The 19,617-nt window shown below is 41.6% G+C and overlaps 1 protein-coding gene across 1 annotated transcript in view; it reads right to left on the bottom strand.

The window, feature by feature from the left end:
* Positions 1–14,911: 14,911 nt before the first annotated feature.
* Positions 14,912–19,617, bottom strand: part of Atp11b (ATPase phospholipid transporting 11B (putative)) — a 105,688-nt gene continuing 100,982 nt past the window's right edge. Inside the window, 1 exon segment of the mRNA NM_001427027.1 lies at positions 14,912–16,064. Coding sequence (NP_001413956.1) covers positions 15,983–16,064 — 82 coding nt within the window. The 3' untranslated portion in view covers positions 14,912–15,982.

Raw genomic sequence — 19,617 nt, 5'->3', positions numbered from 1 at the left:
TTATTTCTGAATCCATTGTTCTAATGGAGTATGTATGTGTGGATATAGGATATATATTTATATATATATATATATGATATAGGATATATATTTTTTAAGCTTTAAAAAATATGTATATAAGTGCTCTCTCTCTCTCTCTCTCTCTCTCTCTCTCTCTCTCTCTTTCTCTCTCTCTCTCTGCACATTTGTCTGCACACCAGAAGATGACACTGGATCTCATTGCAGACGGTTGTGAGCCACCATGTAGTTGCTGGGGATTGAACTCAGGACCTCTGGAAGAACAACCATTGCTCTTAACCCCTAAGCCATCTTTCTAGCCCCAGACTAAGATATTTAGAGTTTTCTTTTAATATGTAAAATATCATCTGTGAACACAGATAATCTTCCTAATTTGGATGCCCTGGTTAGGTGTTCAGACCTTGAAAAGAATGGTTCAAGTCAGCACCTTTCTCTTATTCTTGATTTTAGAGGAAAAGCTGACTTTCACCATTCAGCCTGATGCTAGCTGGGTTTTTTCACTGGGTTGTGGTAATTCTCTTACATTCTTCCCCTATTTATTACTTATTTTTACCACAGCAAATGGTGGGCTGGCTATACTTCTTTTGCACTAATTGGAGCAATGGTGTGTTTGTCTGTCTGCTAACATGCTCTCATGATCTTACTGTGGTGAAGCATCCTTTCCTTCCGAGAACAATTTCTGTGTGCCGGTTGTGTACTCCCCTTCCTGTGCCAATGGATACAGCTGCCAGTGTCTCCTTCACAAGTTCTGTATCAATAGTGATCAGATAACACTGCCAGCCTCTCTTACAGAAACTCTTTCTTGGGTTCGGACGTACTTCTTCAGTTTGGGATCAGTCTAAAGATGACTGGCATGAATTCTTTAATTGATGTTTGGAAGATTTCAACCATCTATCTGGTCTCACTTTTTCTTTATGGAGATATTTGGTTTCTGATTTAATCTCCTAAATTGGCCCTTTTCAAATTTCCTATGTCTTCATGGTCTTGTGTTGGCGTGTGCCTGTTTTCAGTTGAGTTCTTCATATTTTCTGGATACTACAACTCTGCCAGGTGTAATTCCTACTGTTGTTGTGATTGTTGTGTTGTTGTGATTCCTACTGATGTTGTGGTTGTTGCTGCTGTCGCTGTTGCCATTTTTTCACCTCTGTGGTGCTGGACAGAGCCTAGGGCTTTGTGCATGCGATGACAACGTAAGCACACTATTGCTGGGCCACATTCCAGCTCAACTTTGGAAAAGTTTTTCCTTTTATTGAAAATAGACTTCTTTTTCTTAGGCTGGGCATGGTGGTGTACACTTTAAATCCAACATTCAGATGGATCTTCCTGCAGATGCAGATGCAGGCAGATCTCTGAGTTCAAGGACAGGATTACATAGAAAGATATAGTCCCAAAAAAACCAAAACAATTTTCCCTCTCACCGAATATATCCTTATTTCGGTCTCCCCTCCTTTACTCCTCCCAGCTACTCCCTACATCCCCTCCCAGACCCACCACTTTCCTGTCTCTAATTAGAAAACAAACCGGCTACTAAGGAAACAGAATGACACAAGTACATACTATATATACTCTGTGATATCATAAGATGAAAAGGCTTTGAAAACGGATAAAACAGACAGAAGGAAAATAGCACAAGAAACAGAGACACACTTGCAACACGCTCAGAAGTCCTTCTACAAAATTCCCAAACTGGAAGCCACAACACAAAAAAGGGTCTCTAGGGAAAAAAGGCAAGAAGAAAAATATATAAATAAAATTAAAAAGTTAAACTGGAAAATAATAAGATAAAAAATTTTAAGGTAATAAATATGAAAAAGGAAAATGAAAATGGAAGAACCCTGACGTGACACCACGAGAGAAGGAACGTCCAAGGACGCCCGGAGTTCATTCTTTGTTGTCCGTCTGGTCTTACTGGGCACACTGCCTATCCTAGAGTCATTTGCTTCCCCAGTGAGATGTCCTTGGAGAAAGATAAATGCTCATTTGTAAGTGGTTATCAACTGGAGACAGCTTCTGGGTTAGGGGTGGGGCATGTGTCCACTTCTTCAGCTCTAGGACACCAACTGTGCAGCCCCATGCAGGCCCCGTGCATGCTGCCTCAGCTCTGTGAGTTCATACGTGTGTCCATCCTGTTGGTTTAGAGGCTCTGGGTTTTTTCATTGTTTGTTGTTGTTTTTTGGAGTACAGCAGAATGTCACTAGGAGTCATTTTATTGTCATGTGTTCAACTGTAGCATTTAGTTTTACCCTAGGTCCCTGGACTATCTAGTCTCAAATCTCAGGTCTTGGTCACCCAAGCAGTGTCAGATATGGGTTCATCGTGTGGTAGAGAGGGAGTGGCTGGTCACTCCCATAGCTTTGTGCCGCTCTTGCACTAGCATATCTTGGAGATAGGACACCATTGTGGATCAAAGGGTTTGTGGTTGGTTTGGTGTTGGGGCACAAGGGTCTTTGCACCTGCTGAGCAGTAGGGAACCAAGAATGTTAATCATCCAGGGTTGTCACTTCAGTGGGGGAGATAAAATACCTGTATTCACAGAAAGCTGAGGGTGGACATTGTTAATGACATAATAACCCTTTTGCTATTGCTGTAGGCAGATTTCACCCACCTTTTGCTATAGAGTTAGACCTCACCCAAACTCCCCAGAATGATTACCCTAGACTCCCCTAGACCTTTATCTTTTGTTCCCAGAGTTAATAGGACCTGTCCTTCGGGGACATGTCACATATATGTCTTATGTACTTCTGACCCCTATGCTATCTTGGAGAGAGACCACACTAGATTCTAGGCCCTTTAACTATAGAACCTACCATCGTGGTCGCATGTGCTTTGCAAAGGAGTTTCTATGTAGTCACACCCTGACCTCTATTGTACACCTGAACTTGGAATGAGCGTTGCCTGGAGACTTTTTCCCAGGTGATACTGTTTTTTAAATGTACTGACATCATCGAGCAGCCTGGCTTTAGATGCCCTGAAGTCTGATCCAGGTGATAAAATCAACCTGAACTGAGTTTTCATTCTCATCTCCTCTTGGGTTCACTTCTCTGCCTGGATGGACGGTCCCTTCAGGTTGGTACTGACATTTCCCATGAGTAGTCTGAGAGTACATTCCTGTACCAGCGATGTTAGCACATGGCCATAAGGTTCTGTGCAGACAACAGCAATTCTCCATGTTCGATGAGTTGTACAGGTATTGTCTTCAGCCATGGGACCTTGCTGTTGGTATGTCCAGAGCAGTTTGTCTTGGCAACAGCCTGTGGTGTTGAGTTCCCATGGGACACCTTTAGGCAACAACTCAATTTGATGTAGCCCAACCTGGTACTGGAAGCTTCATCTGGTGACAAGAGATGTCCCATTGACACTTTCCCCTCATTATTCGGTGATTTCATTTAGGTCACCTTCATGCATGTCTATATTTTAGGAAGCTTCTACTCTATTAGGTTTGCATGCTACCCCTCAAATGGCCCTCAATTTGAGCTGTCTCTCCTCATATTGCCTCCCTTGTCCCCCTCTTCCCTCCCAGTCCTCGGTTGACACTCCTGTTCCAGCTCCACACCTAGTCCCCTACTCTCTACCTAGCTTGGTTATCGTGGACTTAACAGCTGATATCATATGAAGTAAGCACATACCATATTCATATTTCTGAGTCTGATTTACCTCACCCAGGACGTATTTTTTTCTAGCTCTAGCCATCTGCCAGCAAATTTCATTATGTCATTAAAAAATGGCCAAGTAATATCCCACTCATATATGCACCACCTTTTACTTATGCATTCATCTACCGAGGGATATCCAGGTTGTTTCCAATTTCTGGCTATTATGAGAGAACAGTGATGAGTTGGTTAAGGAGGTCTCTATGGTGTAGCTGGATCTTGAGGTAGATCGATTTCTTCCTTTGGAACCACCATGCTGATTTTCATAGTGGTTATTCTGTGGTTATTAAATGTTTGAACTCCCACAAGCAACGGATGCGTGTCACCCTTATTCCACATCCTCAACGGCAGGAGCTGTCTCTTGTTTTTAATTGATCTTAGACAGTCTGACAGGTGTAAAATGAAATCTCAAAATAGTTTTGATTTGCAGTTCACTGATGACTAAGGATGTTGAACATTTCTTTAAATGTTTCAGTCATTTGAATTTCTTCTTTGGATAATTCTGTTTAGAACTGTATCCCATTTTTAAATTGGGTTGTTTGCTTGATACCTAGTTTTATGAGTTCCTTACATATTTCAGATGTGTAGTTGATGAAAATCTTTTCCCATTCTGTAGGCTGCGGGTTTGTCCAAAGGACAGTGTCCTCTGCTGTACAGAAGCTTCTCAGTTTCATAGGGTCGGTCCCATTTACTAATTGTTGACCTTAGAGCCTGTGCTAATGGTGTCCACCTAATGCTTGCCTGTGAGTCTCTGTGTCTGCTCCCATCAGCTGCTGATGGAAGCCTCTGTGATGACACTTGGGCTAGGGATGCTGTGAGTTTAGCAGACTGTCCTTAGGAATCATTACTGGCCCCTCCCTCACCCACCTCTTTCCTATCTCTGGGCTATCTAAGCCTCTGGTTTCTGGTCATCCAGGCAGTGTCAGGCCCCAAATGAGACCAGGCTTTAGTTGGGAACTCCAACGAATTCAGTGCCTTATTGCCCCAGCACATCTTGCAGGCAGGCTAGAGTGTAGGTGGGAGGTCTAGTGGCTGGATTGCTGTTCCAATCCCACAGGAAGTTACCTAGTTCCATAAAATGGCTGGTTCAGGCTCCGTATCCTCTATTACTAGGAGAACCTGCTAGGGCCACCCCATAGAATCCTGGGGGTTTCTACTGTACTAGGTCTCCACATTGTACTCCCTCCCTCCACCCTGTGCCCTCCAATTCCAGTAGTCTTTCCCCATACTTTCTCCCTCCATTCCTCCCTCCCAACCCTATCCTTCTTGTTGCCATTGCCACTGACCCCCAGACCCCTGTAAAAACCTATCCCTTTCCCCCTTCCAGAGTGATCCACATGCCCCCTTGGACCCTTTGTTACTTAGCCCTTCTGGGCCTGTGGGTTGTACCATGATGATCATTTATTTAACAGCTAATATCCACTTATAAGTAAGTATATATCATGTTATTCTTTCTGGGTCTGGGTTAACTCACTCTGGATGATTTTTCCTAGTTCCATCCGTTTGCATGCAAATTTCATAACATAGTATTTAACAGCTAAGTAATACACCATTGTGTAATGTACCACACTTTCCGTATGCATCCATCTGTTGAAGGACATCTAGGTTGTTTTCAGTTTCTGGCTATTATGAATAAAGCTATAAACACCGTTAAGCATGGGTTTTTGTGGTAGAATGGTGTGTCTTTTGGTATATGCATGGGAGTGGCATAGCTGGGTCTTGAAGCAGAGTGAATTCCCAGTTTTCTGAGAAACCACCAAATTGATTTCCATAGTTGTTGTACAAGCTTGCATTCCCACCAGCAATGGAGGAGTGTTTTCCTTGCTAGCAGGTGCTGTCTCTTATGTTTTTGATTTTAGCCATTCTGACAGTCGTAAAATCAAACTCGTTTTGATTTGTATTTCCCTGATGGCTAAGGATGCTAAATGTTTGTTTCTCCGTCATTTACAAATAGAGAATTCTATTTAGATAATGGACCTGATTTTTAATAGGATCATTTTATTTGGTGTATAGTTTCATGAGGTCTTTATATATTTTGGATATTAGCCTTCTAATGGGATGTGAAGTTGGTGAAAATCTCTCCCCATTCTTTAGGCTGACATTTTCTCTGGTCAATGGTGTCCTTTGCCTTACACAAGCTTTTCAGTTCCCATTTATTAATCATTGATATCAGTGCCTGTGATATTGGTGTTGTTTAGAAAGTGTTTTCCTGTGCCAATGAGTTCAAGGCTATTACACACTTCCTCTTCTATTAGGTACAGAGTATCCGGCTCTATGTTGAGGTCTTTGATCCTCTTGAACTGGAATTTTATACAAGGTGATAAATATGGATATTTGAATTCTTCTAAATGCAGATAGCACTTGTGGAAGATGCTTTCCTTTTCCCATAGTGTATTTAACTTCTTCATTAAAAAAAAAATCAGGTGTCTCCAGGAATGTGGATTTATGTCTGGGTGTTCATTGAACTGTGTCTGTTTTGATGCCAATACTGTGCTGCTTTTACTACTATAGCTCTTCAGTGCAGCTTGAAATCAGGGAGGGTGTTACTTCCAGCAGCTGCTCTATTGTTCAATATTTTTTTCTCATCTTTATTAACTTGAGTATTTCTTATTTTCATTTTGATTGTTATTCCCCTTCCCGATTTCCAGGCCAACATCCCCCTGGCCCCTCCCCCTCCCCTTCTCTATGGGTGTTCCCCTCCCCATCCTACCCCCATTACCACCCTCCCCGCAACAATCACATTCACTGGGGGTTCAGTCTTGGCAGGAACAAGGGCTTCCCCTTCCACTGGTGCTCTTACTAGGCTATTCATTGCTACCTGTGCGGATGGAGCCCAGGGTCAGTCCATGTATAGTCTTTGGGTAGTGGCTTAGTCCCGGGAAGCTCTGGTTGGTTGGGATTGCTGTTCATATGGGGTCTCAAGCCCCTTCAAGCTCTTTCAGTCCTTTCTCTGATTCCTTCAACAGGGGTCCCGTTCTCAGTTCAGTGGTTTGCTGCTGGCATTCGCCTCTGTATTTGCTGTATTCTGGCTGTGTCTCTCAGGAGAGATCTACATCCGGTTCCTGTCGGCCTGCACTTCTTTGCTTCATCCATCTTGTCTAATTGGGTGGCTGTATATGTATGGCCCGCATGTGGGTCAGGCTCTGAGTGGGTGTTCCTTCTGCCTCTGTTCTAAACTTTGCCTCCCTATTCCCTGCCAAGGGTTTTCTTGTTCCCCTTTTAAAGAGGAGTGAAGCATTCGGATTTTGACCATCCTTCTTGAGTTTCATGTGTTCTGTGCATCTAGGTGAACCCCATTTTTAATAGGGTTATTTGTCTCCCCGCGGTCTAACTTCTTGAGTTCTTTGTATATTTTGGATATAAGGTCTCTATCTGTTGTAGGATTGGTGAAGATCTTTTCCCGATCTGTTGGTTGCCGTTTTGTCCTAACCACAGTGTCCTTTGCCTTACAGAACCTTTGCAGTTTTGTGAGATCCCATTTGTTGATTCTTGATCTTAGAGCATAAGCCATTGGTGTTTTGTTCAGGAAATTTTCCCTAGTGCCCATGTGTTCGAGATGCTTCCCCACTTTTTCTTCTATTAGTTTGAGTGTATCTGGTTTGATGCCGAGGTCCTTGATCCACTTCGACGTAAGCTTTGTACAGGGTGATAAGCATGGATCGATCTGCATTCTTCTACATGCTGACCTCCAGTTGAACCATCACCATTTGCTGAAAATGCTATCTTTTTTCCATTGGATGGTTTTGGCTCCTTTGTCAAAAATCAAGTGATCATAGGTGTGTGGGTTCATTTCTGGGTCTTCAACTCTATTCCATTGGTCTGTCTGTCTGTCTCTGTACCAATACCATGCAGTTTTTATCACTATTGCTCTGTAATACTGCTTGAGGTCAGGGATAGTGATTTCCCCCAGAAGTCCTTTTATTGTTGAGGATAGTTCTAGCTATCCTGGGTTTTTTGTTATTCCAGATGAATTTGCACATTGTTCTGTCTAACTCTCTGAAGAATTGGATTGGTATTTTGATGGGGATTGCATTGAATCTGTAGATCGCTTTTGGTAAAATGGCCATTTTTACTACATTAATCCTGCCAATCCATGAGCATGGGAGATCTTTCCATCTTCTGAGGTCTTCTTCAATTTCTTTCTTCAGAGGCTTGAAGTTCTTATCATACAGATCTTTTACTTGCTTGGTTAAAGTCACAACGAGTTATTTTATATTATTTGGGACTATTCTGAAGGGTGTCATTTCCCTAATTTCTTTCTCGGCTTGGTTCTCTTTTGTGTAGAGGAAGGCTACTGATTTGAGTTAATTTTATACCCAGCCACTTTGCTGAAGGTGTTTATCAGGTTTAGGAGTTCTCTGGTAGAACTTTTGGGATCGTTTAAATATACTATCATATCATCTGCAAATAGTGATATTTTGACTTCTTTTCCAATCTGTATCTCCTTTTGTTGTCTGATTGCTTTGGCTAGAACTTCAAGAACTATAATGAATAAGTAGGGAGAGAGTGGGCAGCCTTGTCTAGTCCCTGATTTTAGTGGGATTGCTTCAAGTTTCTCTCCATTTAGTTTAATGTTAGCAACTGGTTTGCTGTATATGGCTTTTACTATGTTTAGGTATGGGCCTTGAATTCCTATTCATTCCAGGACTTTTGTCATGAAGGGGTGTTGAATTTAGTCAAATGCTTTCTCAGCATCTAATGAAATGATCATGTGGTTTTTTTTCTTTCAGTTTGTTTATATAATGGATTACGTTGATGGTTTTCCTTATATTAAACCATCCCTGCATGCCTGGGATGAAGCCTACTTGATCATGGTGGATGATTGTTGTGATGTGCTCTTGGATTCGGTTTGCCAGAATTTTATTGAGCATTTTTGCGTCAATATTCATAAGGGAAATTGGTCTGAAGTTCTCTTTCTTTGTTGGGGCTTTGTGTGGATTAGGTATAAGAGTAATTGTGGTTTCATAGAAAGAATTCAGTAGTGCTCCATCTGTTTCAATTTTGTGGAATAGTTTGGATAGTATTGGTATGAGGTCTTCTATGAAGGTCTGATAGAATTCTGCATTGAACCCGACTGGACCTGGGCTCTTTTTGGTTGGGAGACTTTTAATTACTGCTTCTATTTCTTTAGGAGTTATGGGGTTGTTTAGATGATTTATTTGTTCCTGATTTAACTTTAGTACCTGGTATCTGTCTAGGAAATTGTCCATTTCCTGCAGATTTTCAAGTTTTGTTGAATATAGGCTTTTGTAGTAGGAGCTGATGATTTTTTTTAATTTCCTCAGATTCTATAGTTATGTCTCCCTTTTCATTTCTGATTTTGTTAATTTGTACACACTCTCTGTCCTCTCATTAGTCTGGCTAAGGGTTTATCTATCTTGTTGATTTTCTCAAAGAACCAACTTTTGGTTCTGTTGATTCTTTCTATGGTCCTTTTTGTTTCTACTTGGTTGATTTTAGCTCTGAGTTTGATTATTTCCTGCCTTCTACTCCTCCTGGGTGTATTTGTTTCTTTTTGTTCTAAAGCTTTTAGGTGTGCTGTCAAGCTGCTGATATATGCTCTCTCCTGTTTCCTTCTTCAGGCACTCAGAGCTATGAATTTTCCTCTTAACACAGCTTTCATTGTGTCCCATAAGTTTGGGTATGTTGTACCTTCATTTTCATTAAATTCTAAGAAGTCTTTAATTTCTTTATTTCTTCCATGACCAGGTTATCATTGAGTAGAGCATTGTTCAACTTCCATGTATATGTGGGCGTTCTTCCCTTATTATTATTGAAGACCAGTTTTAGGCCGTGGTGGTCTGATAGGAAGCATGGGATTATTTCTATCTTTCTGTATCTGTTGAGGCCTGTTTTATGACCAATTATATGGTCAATTTTGGAGAAAGTACCATGAGGAGCTGAGAAGGTATATCCTTTTGCTTTAGGATAGAATGTTCTATAAATATCTGTTAAGTCCATTTGGCTCATGACTTCTCTTAGTCTGTCTACGTCTCTGTTTAATTTCTGTTTCCATGATCTGTCCATTGATGAGAGTGGGGTGTTGAAATCTCCTACTATTATTGTGTGAGGAGCAATGTGTGCTTTGAGCTTTAGTAAGGTTTCTTTTACATATGTCGGTGCCCTTGTATTTGGAGCATAGATATTTAGGAATGAGAGTTCATCTTGGTGGATTTTTCCTTTGATGAATATGAAGTGTCCTTCCTTATCTTTTTTGATGACTTTTAGTTGAAAATCCATTTTATTCGATATTAGAATGGCTACTCCAGCTTGCTTCTTCCGACCATTTGCTTGGAAAGTTGTTTTCCAGCCTTTCACTCTGAGGTAGTGTCTGTCTCTGAGGTGTGTTTCCTGTAGGCAGCAGAATGCAGGGTCCTCGTTGCGTATCCAGTTTTTAATCTATGTCTTTTTACTGAGGAGTTGAGACCATTGATGTTGAGAGATATTAAGGAATAGTGATTATTGCTTCCTGTTATATTCATATTTGGATGTGAGGTTATGTTTGTGTGCTTTTCTTCTCTTTGTTTGTTGCCAAGACGATTAGTTTCTTGCTTTTTCTAGGTTGTAGCTTGCCTCCTTATGTTGGGCTTTACCATTTATTATCCTTTGTAGGGCTGGATTTGTAGAAAGATATTGTGTAAATTTGGTTTTGTCATGGAATAACTTGGTTTCTCCATCTATGTTAATTGAGTTTTGCAGGATACAGTAACCTGGGCTGGTATTTGTGTTCTCTTTGGATCTGTATGACATCTGTCCAGGATCTTCTTGCTTTCATAGTCTCTGGTGAGAAGTCTGGTGTGATTCTGATAAGTCTGCCTTTATATGTTACTTGACCTTTTTCCCTTACTGCTTTTAATATTCTTTATTTTGTGCGTTTGTTGTTTTGACTACTATGTGACAGGAGGAGTTTCTTTTCTGGTCCAATCTATTTGGAGTTCTGTAGGCTTCTTGTATGTTTATGGGCATCTCTTTCTTTGGGTTAGGGAAGTTTTCTTCTATGATTTTGTTGAAGATATTTACTGGCCCTTTGAGCTGGGAGTCTTCACTCTCTTCTATACCTATTATCCTTAGGTTTGATTTTCTCATTGAGTCCTGGATTTCCTGTATGTTTTGGACCAGTAGCTTTTTCCGTTTTACATTTTCTTTGACCGTTGTGTCGATGATTTCTGTTGAATCTTCTGCTCCTGAGATTCTCTCTTCTATCTCTTGTATTCTGTTTGTGATGCTTTTATCTACGGCTCCTTGTCTCTTCCTTTGGTTTTCTATATCCAGGGTTGTTTCCCTGTGTCCTTTATTTCTTCTATTTCCATTTTTAATTCCTTCACCTGTTTGTGTTTTCCTGGAATTCTTTCAGGGATTTTTGAGACTCCTCTCTATAGGCTTCTACTTGTTTATGTTTTCCTGTGTTTCTCTAAGGGAGTTCTTCATGTCTTTCTTGAAGTCCTCCAGCACCATGATCAAATGTGATTTTATGTCTAGATCTTGCTTTTCTGGTGTTTGGATATTCAGTGTTTGCTTTGGTGGGAGAATTGGGCTCCGATTATGCCATGTAGTCTTGGTTTCTGTTGCTTGGGTTCCTGTGCTTGCCTCTCACCATCAGGTTGTCTCTGGTGTTACCTTGTTCTGCTATTTCTGACAGTGGCTAGACCTGTGTGTCAGGAGTAGACCTGTTTTCCTGTTTTCTTTCAGCCAGTTATGGGGACAGAGTGTTTTGCTTTCGGGCGTGTAGTTTTTCCTATCTACAGGTCTTCAGCTGTTCCTGTGGGCCTGTGTCTTGAGTTTACCAGGCAGGTCGCTTGGAGCAGGAAGGTTTGTCTTACCTGTAGTCCCGAGGCTCAAGTTTGCTCGTGGGGTGTTGCTTATGAGCTCTCCGCAGGGGCAGCAACCAGGAAGATCTGCGCCGCCCTTTCCGGGAGTTTCTGTGCACCAGGGTTCCAGATGGCGTTTGGTGTTTTCCTCTGGAGTCAGAGATGTGGGCAGAATGTAGTCTCTTCTGGTTTCCCAGGCGTGTCTGCCTTTCTGAAGGTTTAGCTCTCCCTCCCACGGGATTTGGGTGCAGAGAACTGTTGACTGGTTCCTTTCAGGTCTGGGTGGTGTCTGGACTGCAGGAGCAGGATTTTTCTTTTTTAAATTTTAATTTATTTTTAAATTCCAGATTTTATTCCCCTGGTCCACCCCCCACCTCCTCCATGCCCCCCCCCACCCTGTGTCTCCACAAGGATGTCCCCACCCCACCTACCCCACAGACTTCTAAACTTCCTGGGACCTCCAGTCTCTTGAGGGTTAGGTGCATCTTCTCTGACTGAACCCAGACTTGGGAGTCCTCTGCTGCACATGTGCTGGGGGGCCTCGTCTCAGCTGGAGTATGGTGCCTGGTTGGTGATCTAGTGACTAAGAGATCTCTGGGGTCCAGGTTAGCTGAGACTGCTGGTCTTTCTGCAGAGTCACCCTCCTCCTCAGCTTCTTCCAGCTTTTCCCTAATTCAACCAGAAGGGTCAGCAGCTTCTGTTCATTGTTTGGGTGCACATATCTGCATCTGACTCTTTCAGCTGCTTGTTGGGCCTTTTGGAGGGCAGTCAAGATAGGTCCCTTTTGTGAACGCCTGATAGCTTCATGAGGCAGTGGCAGACGACTTCCGAGGTCAGCCTGGTCTACTGAAGTTCCAGACCAGCAGGACTACAGAGTAAAATCCTATCTCAAGGGGCTGGGGATTTAGCTCAGTGGTAGAGCGCTTGCCTAGCAAGCGCAAGGCCCTGGGTTCAGTCCCCAGCTCCGGAAAAAAAAAAAAAAAAGAAAAAAAAAAAAAGAAAAAAAAAATCCTATCTCAAAAAGACGCCCTCCCCCCATACAGCCAGTGAAAACCACACTATCCTTGTATGATCATGGAGAATTATTCTGGAAACTAACCTGAAGCAAGCTTGGCATAGCTGGTTTTGATGAGCAGAAAAATGAATTCAAATAAAGGAGAAGCGCTCAAATACAGGAACATTTTTACCTGATGAATTTCATAAACCACACAAAGTTAAAGCCGTGCAGTGAGCACAGTATGGCTACTGATGGTGCCAGGAAGTGAGAGAGGACACCAGACAGCTACACCTAACTCCGCTGCCATGTCTCTTGCTCCTCACTCTCTCAGGAATCTAGCAGTCACCACCACGAACATACCATCAGTGATGATTTACTTTTGTAGAATGTCATTCTCAGACCTTAATAATGTGTTAATTTTATGAAAATTATTCATTTTAAGGTAGGAATAAAAACATCTATAAAGCAAAGCTAAAATTAATATAACACATATCTCATTGGTTGATTTATTTATACCTGCTTATCTTTTAAATTGATTTCTTTGGGGTAAACAGAAACATAGAATTTCCAAACTTATTTTGAAGACTCTCTGTTAGGAAATTTGTAGTAGCTTTAACCCCTGTCCAACAAGTCTCAAGCTTCTCAGAAAAGTTCAGCTCCAGACTGTTCTGAATAGAAATGAGCTCAGTCTTAACCAGGCCAGGGCTAACCACAGGCCTTTTCAGTCTGATTTGTCTCAGTTACAGACTCAAGAGGATGCTGGTGTTTAGCTTAACTCTAGAGCGTCAGCCCCCCAAAAAAGGTAGAAAATACTACAAAACCATAGATTCTGCATCTGTCCTTACCAGAGAGCAAACATGGCAGCCGCAGTTCTCTTTGGCCCACATCTGAGTGTCTTGGGTGAGTCTGCACTGTTGAAGCCAAGAGGGTGCTGACTGGTAACGGTGCTAACGAACATGGCGCTTGTCATTATTTCAGTCTGCAGCCTTCAGATGGGCAAACAGGTTTGAGGCCATTGGCCAACAAAGAGTAACAGGTTCAGCATCAAACTCTCCTTTGACAGATAAAGTTGTTCATTATCAACACTGAACTGGCAAAGAATTTGAAGGAATGTACAAGGGGGGCTCTTCTGGCATCTTGAAGTAAAGTTTTATCATATGGAATTGGTACCAGAATACTACAAAAACAAAAGGCTTCCTCTGATTACTGTCTTAAGTGAATGCAAGAAACTCATGTTCTTAAGAAGAATGAAACACTCTTCCTTTTACACTTGATCTTAGCCAAAAGGCCGAGAAGTGATACACTCTTCCTTTTAAAGCACCGTTCTGAGCCACAAGGCAGAATGAGCAGACCAGTGGATGTCTGACTTCTTACTGTGCTGCTGGGAATGGAGTCTAGGTTTCCAAACAGTTTGCTACTGAGCTATGCCCCAGCCCTATTCTTCATTATGTAGAATATAGGCTGCGTGTTTATGCAAGTCTTCTTAACTAAATAAAAATAGTGAATGCTCAGAATTTCCACCAAGCAATGCTAGACCAGATGGTGGCCAGTGGAGTTCTGCTCTGCTCTTGGTGATTTTGTAGTCCCTCATATTTAATCAGCATGGTGGACAGTGCATCAATGCCATAAGAGATATAAAGCATGCCCACTCAATGTCATGCCATTGCATGCATACTCTCTACGACATTCTAGCAGTAACAGTACCATCTTCCTATAGTCTGCTGAGTCTGTATGTAATATTCCAACTCTACAACATGGATGGTAAGTATTATCCCTTTAACACACTTCCAGGATAGTAGGTCATCTGAAATATAACCCTGTGATGTCTAAGTGTAAAAGAGGAGCTGTTTATGAAGATTAATGTTCAGCGAACATGGATAACCTAGTATTCTTGCATCAGTGAAACAGATAAGCCAACAGCTAATCTGTACATACAGTCAATCGTCATTCTCACTGTGTTACCGGCAGCAAAGGCCACAAGTCCCACTCACGCAGGATGTGGGGGGGGGGGGGGAGCTGCAGGACAACCTTCGAGCAATTACCACCTTCTCAAGAGGACCTGACAACAAAGCCTCGCCATCCTCTTCCCCGTGATCTTGGGTGTGCACAGAATCACATGCAGAGAGGCAGGTGGCCGTAGTTCTTTAGTAGTCACTCACAGCTCCCAAAACAGTGTTTGTACATAAAACAAGTAACACTGAGTCTCAGTGACAGACGAGCTGGAAACTAGAATTTGAGACTCAGGGAACTAAACTAAGGCCAGTGTGGACCTGATGACTCACTCATGGCTTTAACTTATTGCTGATAACTTATTGCTGTTTAGGCTGTTTCATTTCCCTTTAATGACCATGCCTGACAATGTCCCTTCCAATGGGACATAGCATAATGCACTGTATTGTGTCAGTCTGCCCTCAATCAGATAACATGCAGTAACAGGATCCTTAACAAAAGGCCTTTATTCTCAAGGTTGATTTACAGCAAGTCAAGAGCAATTGTAAGTGGGCCAAAGGAAGACTTTATGGCTTATATTTCAATTTATATAATTAAATATATTTGCAATATTTAAACACTGTCCAAACTTGTTTTTTATTGATACAATTGAACTTTACAATATTGTCATAAAACTATGAACAGAGTCTCTGGAGAGGGAGGAAGGTAATAATGGGGGGAAGAGAGGAGGGGGTGTGGTAGGATTTAAATATATTAGCCAGGTTGAAGCATGCAAAAGATAAGACAGATGCAATAAATTAATATGACAATGGTATTGAATTTACCCACTACAAGTTTACACAGTTGGCCACAAAAATATTAGCAAACACCAATTTGAGGTCTAGTGAATGGCCCTAACTCTGACTTGGACATGAGATGCAAAACTCCCTTTGCACTTGTAGGATCAGCTTCAGTGGTGGTGTTACAGCATGAGTTTGGTGTCAGTATAAGCTTACTACCCACACTGCAAAAGACAACGGTTGGAAACATGCTCTGTGACTTAAAAAGCACTAATGGATTAACAACACAGGTCACTGAAGGACCAAAATTCCTTAATATTCACATTAACTTTCCCCACGAAAAGCTTCAAATATAATCTAATAAAAAAAATAGAGTTCTCAAGGCAAATCTTTAGCATAATTTACAGAAGCAGATTTAAATAGAAGAGTCCCAAACCACACTCATCCTAAACTACGCATAACCAAGAATGACCCCTTTCTCTACCTTGATATTAAAGTACAGTGGCCTCAGCAAAGGCTGCAATACCACCAGGAGTCCCATGAGCAGAAGGGACAAAGCAGACAAAGAGATTGTTAGGATCTCTTTATTTCCAAATTGTAATATATTCACATTCAAACTAAGGGGAAGGGGAAGGGTTCATGTGATTGCCTGTTTCCCAGGGACTCTGAGAAAGTCTCAACTCCTCAGAGATTCCAGAAAGTAACTGTCCTTTAACAACAGGGTGGTGACCCGAGACCTGAGGACAAGTGAACTTGATCCCACAAAGTCCTACTGTCCCTCTAACAAGTTGATGAGTCCATTGGCGAGAGAGTCAAGATGCTCCTGTCATTGGTATAGAACGGATCCGACGCACTCCACAGCCTGAAAGGAACAGGAAGAGTTAGTTGGGTTCACCATAATCACTATTCAGTGGAAAAAGAAAATGAAATGAAACCAGGACCTAAAGTAAAATGTAGGACTAAAATACAATTTAAAATTTAAAATAAACACTGATTCATTTCTTTTTTTTTTTTTTTTTTTTTATTAACTTGAGTATTTCTTATATACATTTCGAGTGTTATTCCCTTTCCCGGTTTCCGGGCAAACATCCCCCTCCCTTTTTTTTTCAATTTTAATTTAATACAAAAATGGCAATTTTTATTGTCCTGCAATGGTCAAACCAAATGGAAAATGGTAATTCCATTTTCAATTGTAGAGTCAATATAAATGCATTGATTTAAACACTGATTCATTTCTTAATGCTAAAGAGTTTTTCAGTGTAACACTGAGTCCTGTTCTAGATTGTATAAAAACTTGAGAAAAATTGTATGATAGCCATACAGAAATGAACTCCAATCTATGATGAATTTATTACCAGTGCCAGTTTCTAGGTGATAGCTATAATGTGCTTTTGAAATCTTTTTTTTTTTTTGAAATCTTAATAACCAGAGAAGAAGCAAACTATTAAGAATTGCACACATCCAGGTGCTAGGTGCCAGAGGATGGAAACAAGGGAGCTGACAGAGCGTCTGCCATGCAAACACGGAACCTAAGTTTGAACTCACAGCATCTGCCTAAGAAGCAGAGCCTGACTGTGTGAGCCTGGGAGGCCAGCCCTGGAAGGCGGAGACAAGGAGGTCCACAGGCTCACTGGTGAGCAGCCGTACCAGACTGGTAGATACTGGGTTCAGGGAGAGACCATTATCATACACAAGGTGGGGAACAACTGAGGGACAAGTGCACTCCCGCCTCTGGTACAGACACAAACACGCAGGCACGCAAGCATGCATGCGCACATGCACATGTACTCCCACACAAGAAGGTACATGTACACCACACATACACAAACAGCAAAAGTAAAAAAAAAAGTTTAGTTTTATTGAAAAATGAACTTGTATTTGGATATTACAGAAAAACAAATAAAGCTACCAAAAGTCTTTGGAATGAAATAGTGAAATTCATATCACTGGTTACTTCTCTTCGGGTATAAATTCTATTCTAAGGATTTTAGCTTTATTACTCTGAATGTTGTCAGTGGTTAGCATCAGAGGGTATCAAAGACACTTGCGGTTCTTCACTAGTATAGAAGGCTGATTGACAGACAAGGCCTGAACTAAGCAAGTCAGCATCATACTTACAGCTGTCGGTTAGAATTACCCTGAATTAACTTAGGATGGAGTAATAACTCCATAAAACAGATTGCCACACTTAAAACACATGCCCTTAGCCCAGGGACAGTGTAAAAACCAAACGTGCATAACTTTAAACACATAGCACACAGCACTACGAGGGTCTCCACCTTCCTTAGGCAGGGCTAAAGCCGGGACTCATTTGTACCCAGCCTCTCTTTTCTCACGGACTCTCTGTGTATCCAACTTAGGCTTAAGTCAGTGGCCAGGTAATGCAATTGCAGAAAGTCTGTATCCATTTAAGAGTTGTTTCATCATGGTTTTCAGAGAAGCCTAGGACCCTCCACCTTGACTGAGGAGGGTCCTGTTTACAATTCTCGAGCACAGAGAACTGAAATCTGGCAGGTACTAGGCAGCCAACATAAATAAAAGTAAGACTATGACTATCTCTTACTGAGTATGGGGAAGCAGGGTTCTTTTAACTGTAACTGCCTACACCCCAATGGAGTTAAATGTTCAATTCTAATCAGCAGGAATCCTTCCTTAGTTTTTCCTCTTTGCAAACACTGCTTACACAGAGAAAAATTGATCAGGTGATGTCTCCTTTGTTTTTCATCTTTTCAAACACACATGCATGCGTTCATGTTAGATATTACTTTGAAAAACTATTCAACACCAGAAACACCGACTAGCTAATGATTTCTTCCTTCCCTCACACTCCCCTCCCAGGGCCTTCAACATGCTAGGAAAGTGCTTTACCAGTCAACTGATAGCCTATCTCTGTATTACTTTTGAATTTTGAGGCAGGCTCACTCTACGTTATCTAAGCAGGCCTTGAACTTGCAAACCTTCTGCCTCTGCTTCCCACATGCTGAGGTTGGCAGTGTCTATTATGACGATGGTTAATGTATTAACTGTCAGCCTGACAATCTAGAATCACCAAGGAGATGACCTGTGGGCATGTCTGTAGGATTATCTTGATTACATTAATTGATAGAAAGTGGAAACTGTGTGAGACCATAGCTTCAGCAGGGGATCCTGGATTGTATAAAATGGAGAACAAAAGATACCAGCACCAACAACAAAATGAGTAGAGCAAGAGCATGCATTCATCTGTTTCCTGACTATGGAGGCACCGTGGCCAGCTGCTTTACACCTTGAATGCCCTGCCATGATGGACTCTGCCCTTGGACTGAAAGCAAAATAGGCACTTTCTTCCTTAAGTTGCTTTTGTCAGAGCGTTCAATCACATTAACAAGAAACGAAACTACGGCAATCACAATGCCAGGTCTCTGTTTTGTTTGTTTTTTTCTGTTTTTTTTTTTTTTTTTTTTTTTTTTTTTTAAGAGTCTCATTAAGTGGTTCAGGCTCAAACTAAGATCCCCTTGTCCCAAATTCCCAAGTATCTATGACTAACAGTAGGTAATTCATTATGACTGGAAGTAAAAATTCAGAGATGTCGGTCAGTGCTCAAATACAGCTCCTTAGGATAGAACGTGGTGGACCCTTACACGGCACCTTGATGCTCCTTTGGAAACTGAACGTACTGTAGGATATAGTCCCTTAGCATAAGATAAAAATGTAGGAAGTCTTCTGTGTCTGGATAGTACGAACTGAGTAGATGGCCCGTGTGCATAGGGAAGCTGTTTGGTCTCCAGAGATGCTCAGTATTGTTAATGGTAACGCAGCCCTGAGTTGCCACATCTTATCCTGGAGGGCTCACCCTTGCCTGTCCTTTCAAACTGGACATGAGCCACAAATGTAGAATAGAGGCAGTTTCATATCGAAACATAAATACTAAAACTATTTCACACATACATGTAGAAACTATGACTGTCAGAGTATGATACAATGGGCTACAGTAATTTTCACACAGCCTTCTGAAAAACACCAACTCGCTCAGTGCCTTGTGACTGTCTGCACAGAGGTTTTGGGCTGCTTAGCTAGGAGGAGAAAAAAATGGCAACAGTAATCAAAGGCATAGCCTGAGATGCTGATAGCCCTGGAAGCCATTTGGTGTCTGCCAGTGAAAGAATTAATTACTAAAGCAAACCTTTAACTAGGGAAAACCACCTTAGAAAAAAGAACATGGCATAATTCTCAGTAAACAGAAATAATGACAATAATAACCACCTTTAAAATGACATGCTGAGGGCTGGAGAGATGGCTCAGTGGTTAAGAGCACTGACTGCTCTTCCCGAGGTCCTGAGTTCAATTCCCAGCAACCACATGGTGTCTCACAACCATCTGTAATGGGATCCAATGCCCTCTTCTGGTGTGTCTGAAGACAGCTACAGTGTACTTAT

The sequence above is a fragment of the Rattus norvegicus genome, chromosome 2 (genome assembly GCF_021556685.1).
Source record: "Rattus norvegicus strain SHRSP/BbbUtx chromosome 2, alternate assembly SHRSP_T2T, whole genome shotgun sequence".
Taxonomy (NCBI): domain Eukaryota; kingdom Metazoa; phylum Chordata; class Mammalia; order Rodentia; family Muridae; genus Rattus; species Rattus norvegicus.
The sequence above is the reverse complement of the archived record's forward strand: the minus strand, read 5'-3'. Positions and strand labels throughout refer to the sequence as shown.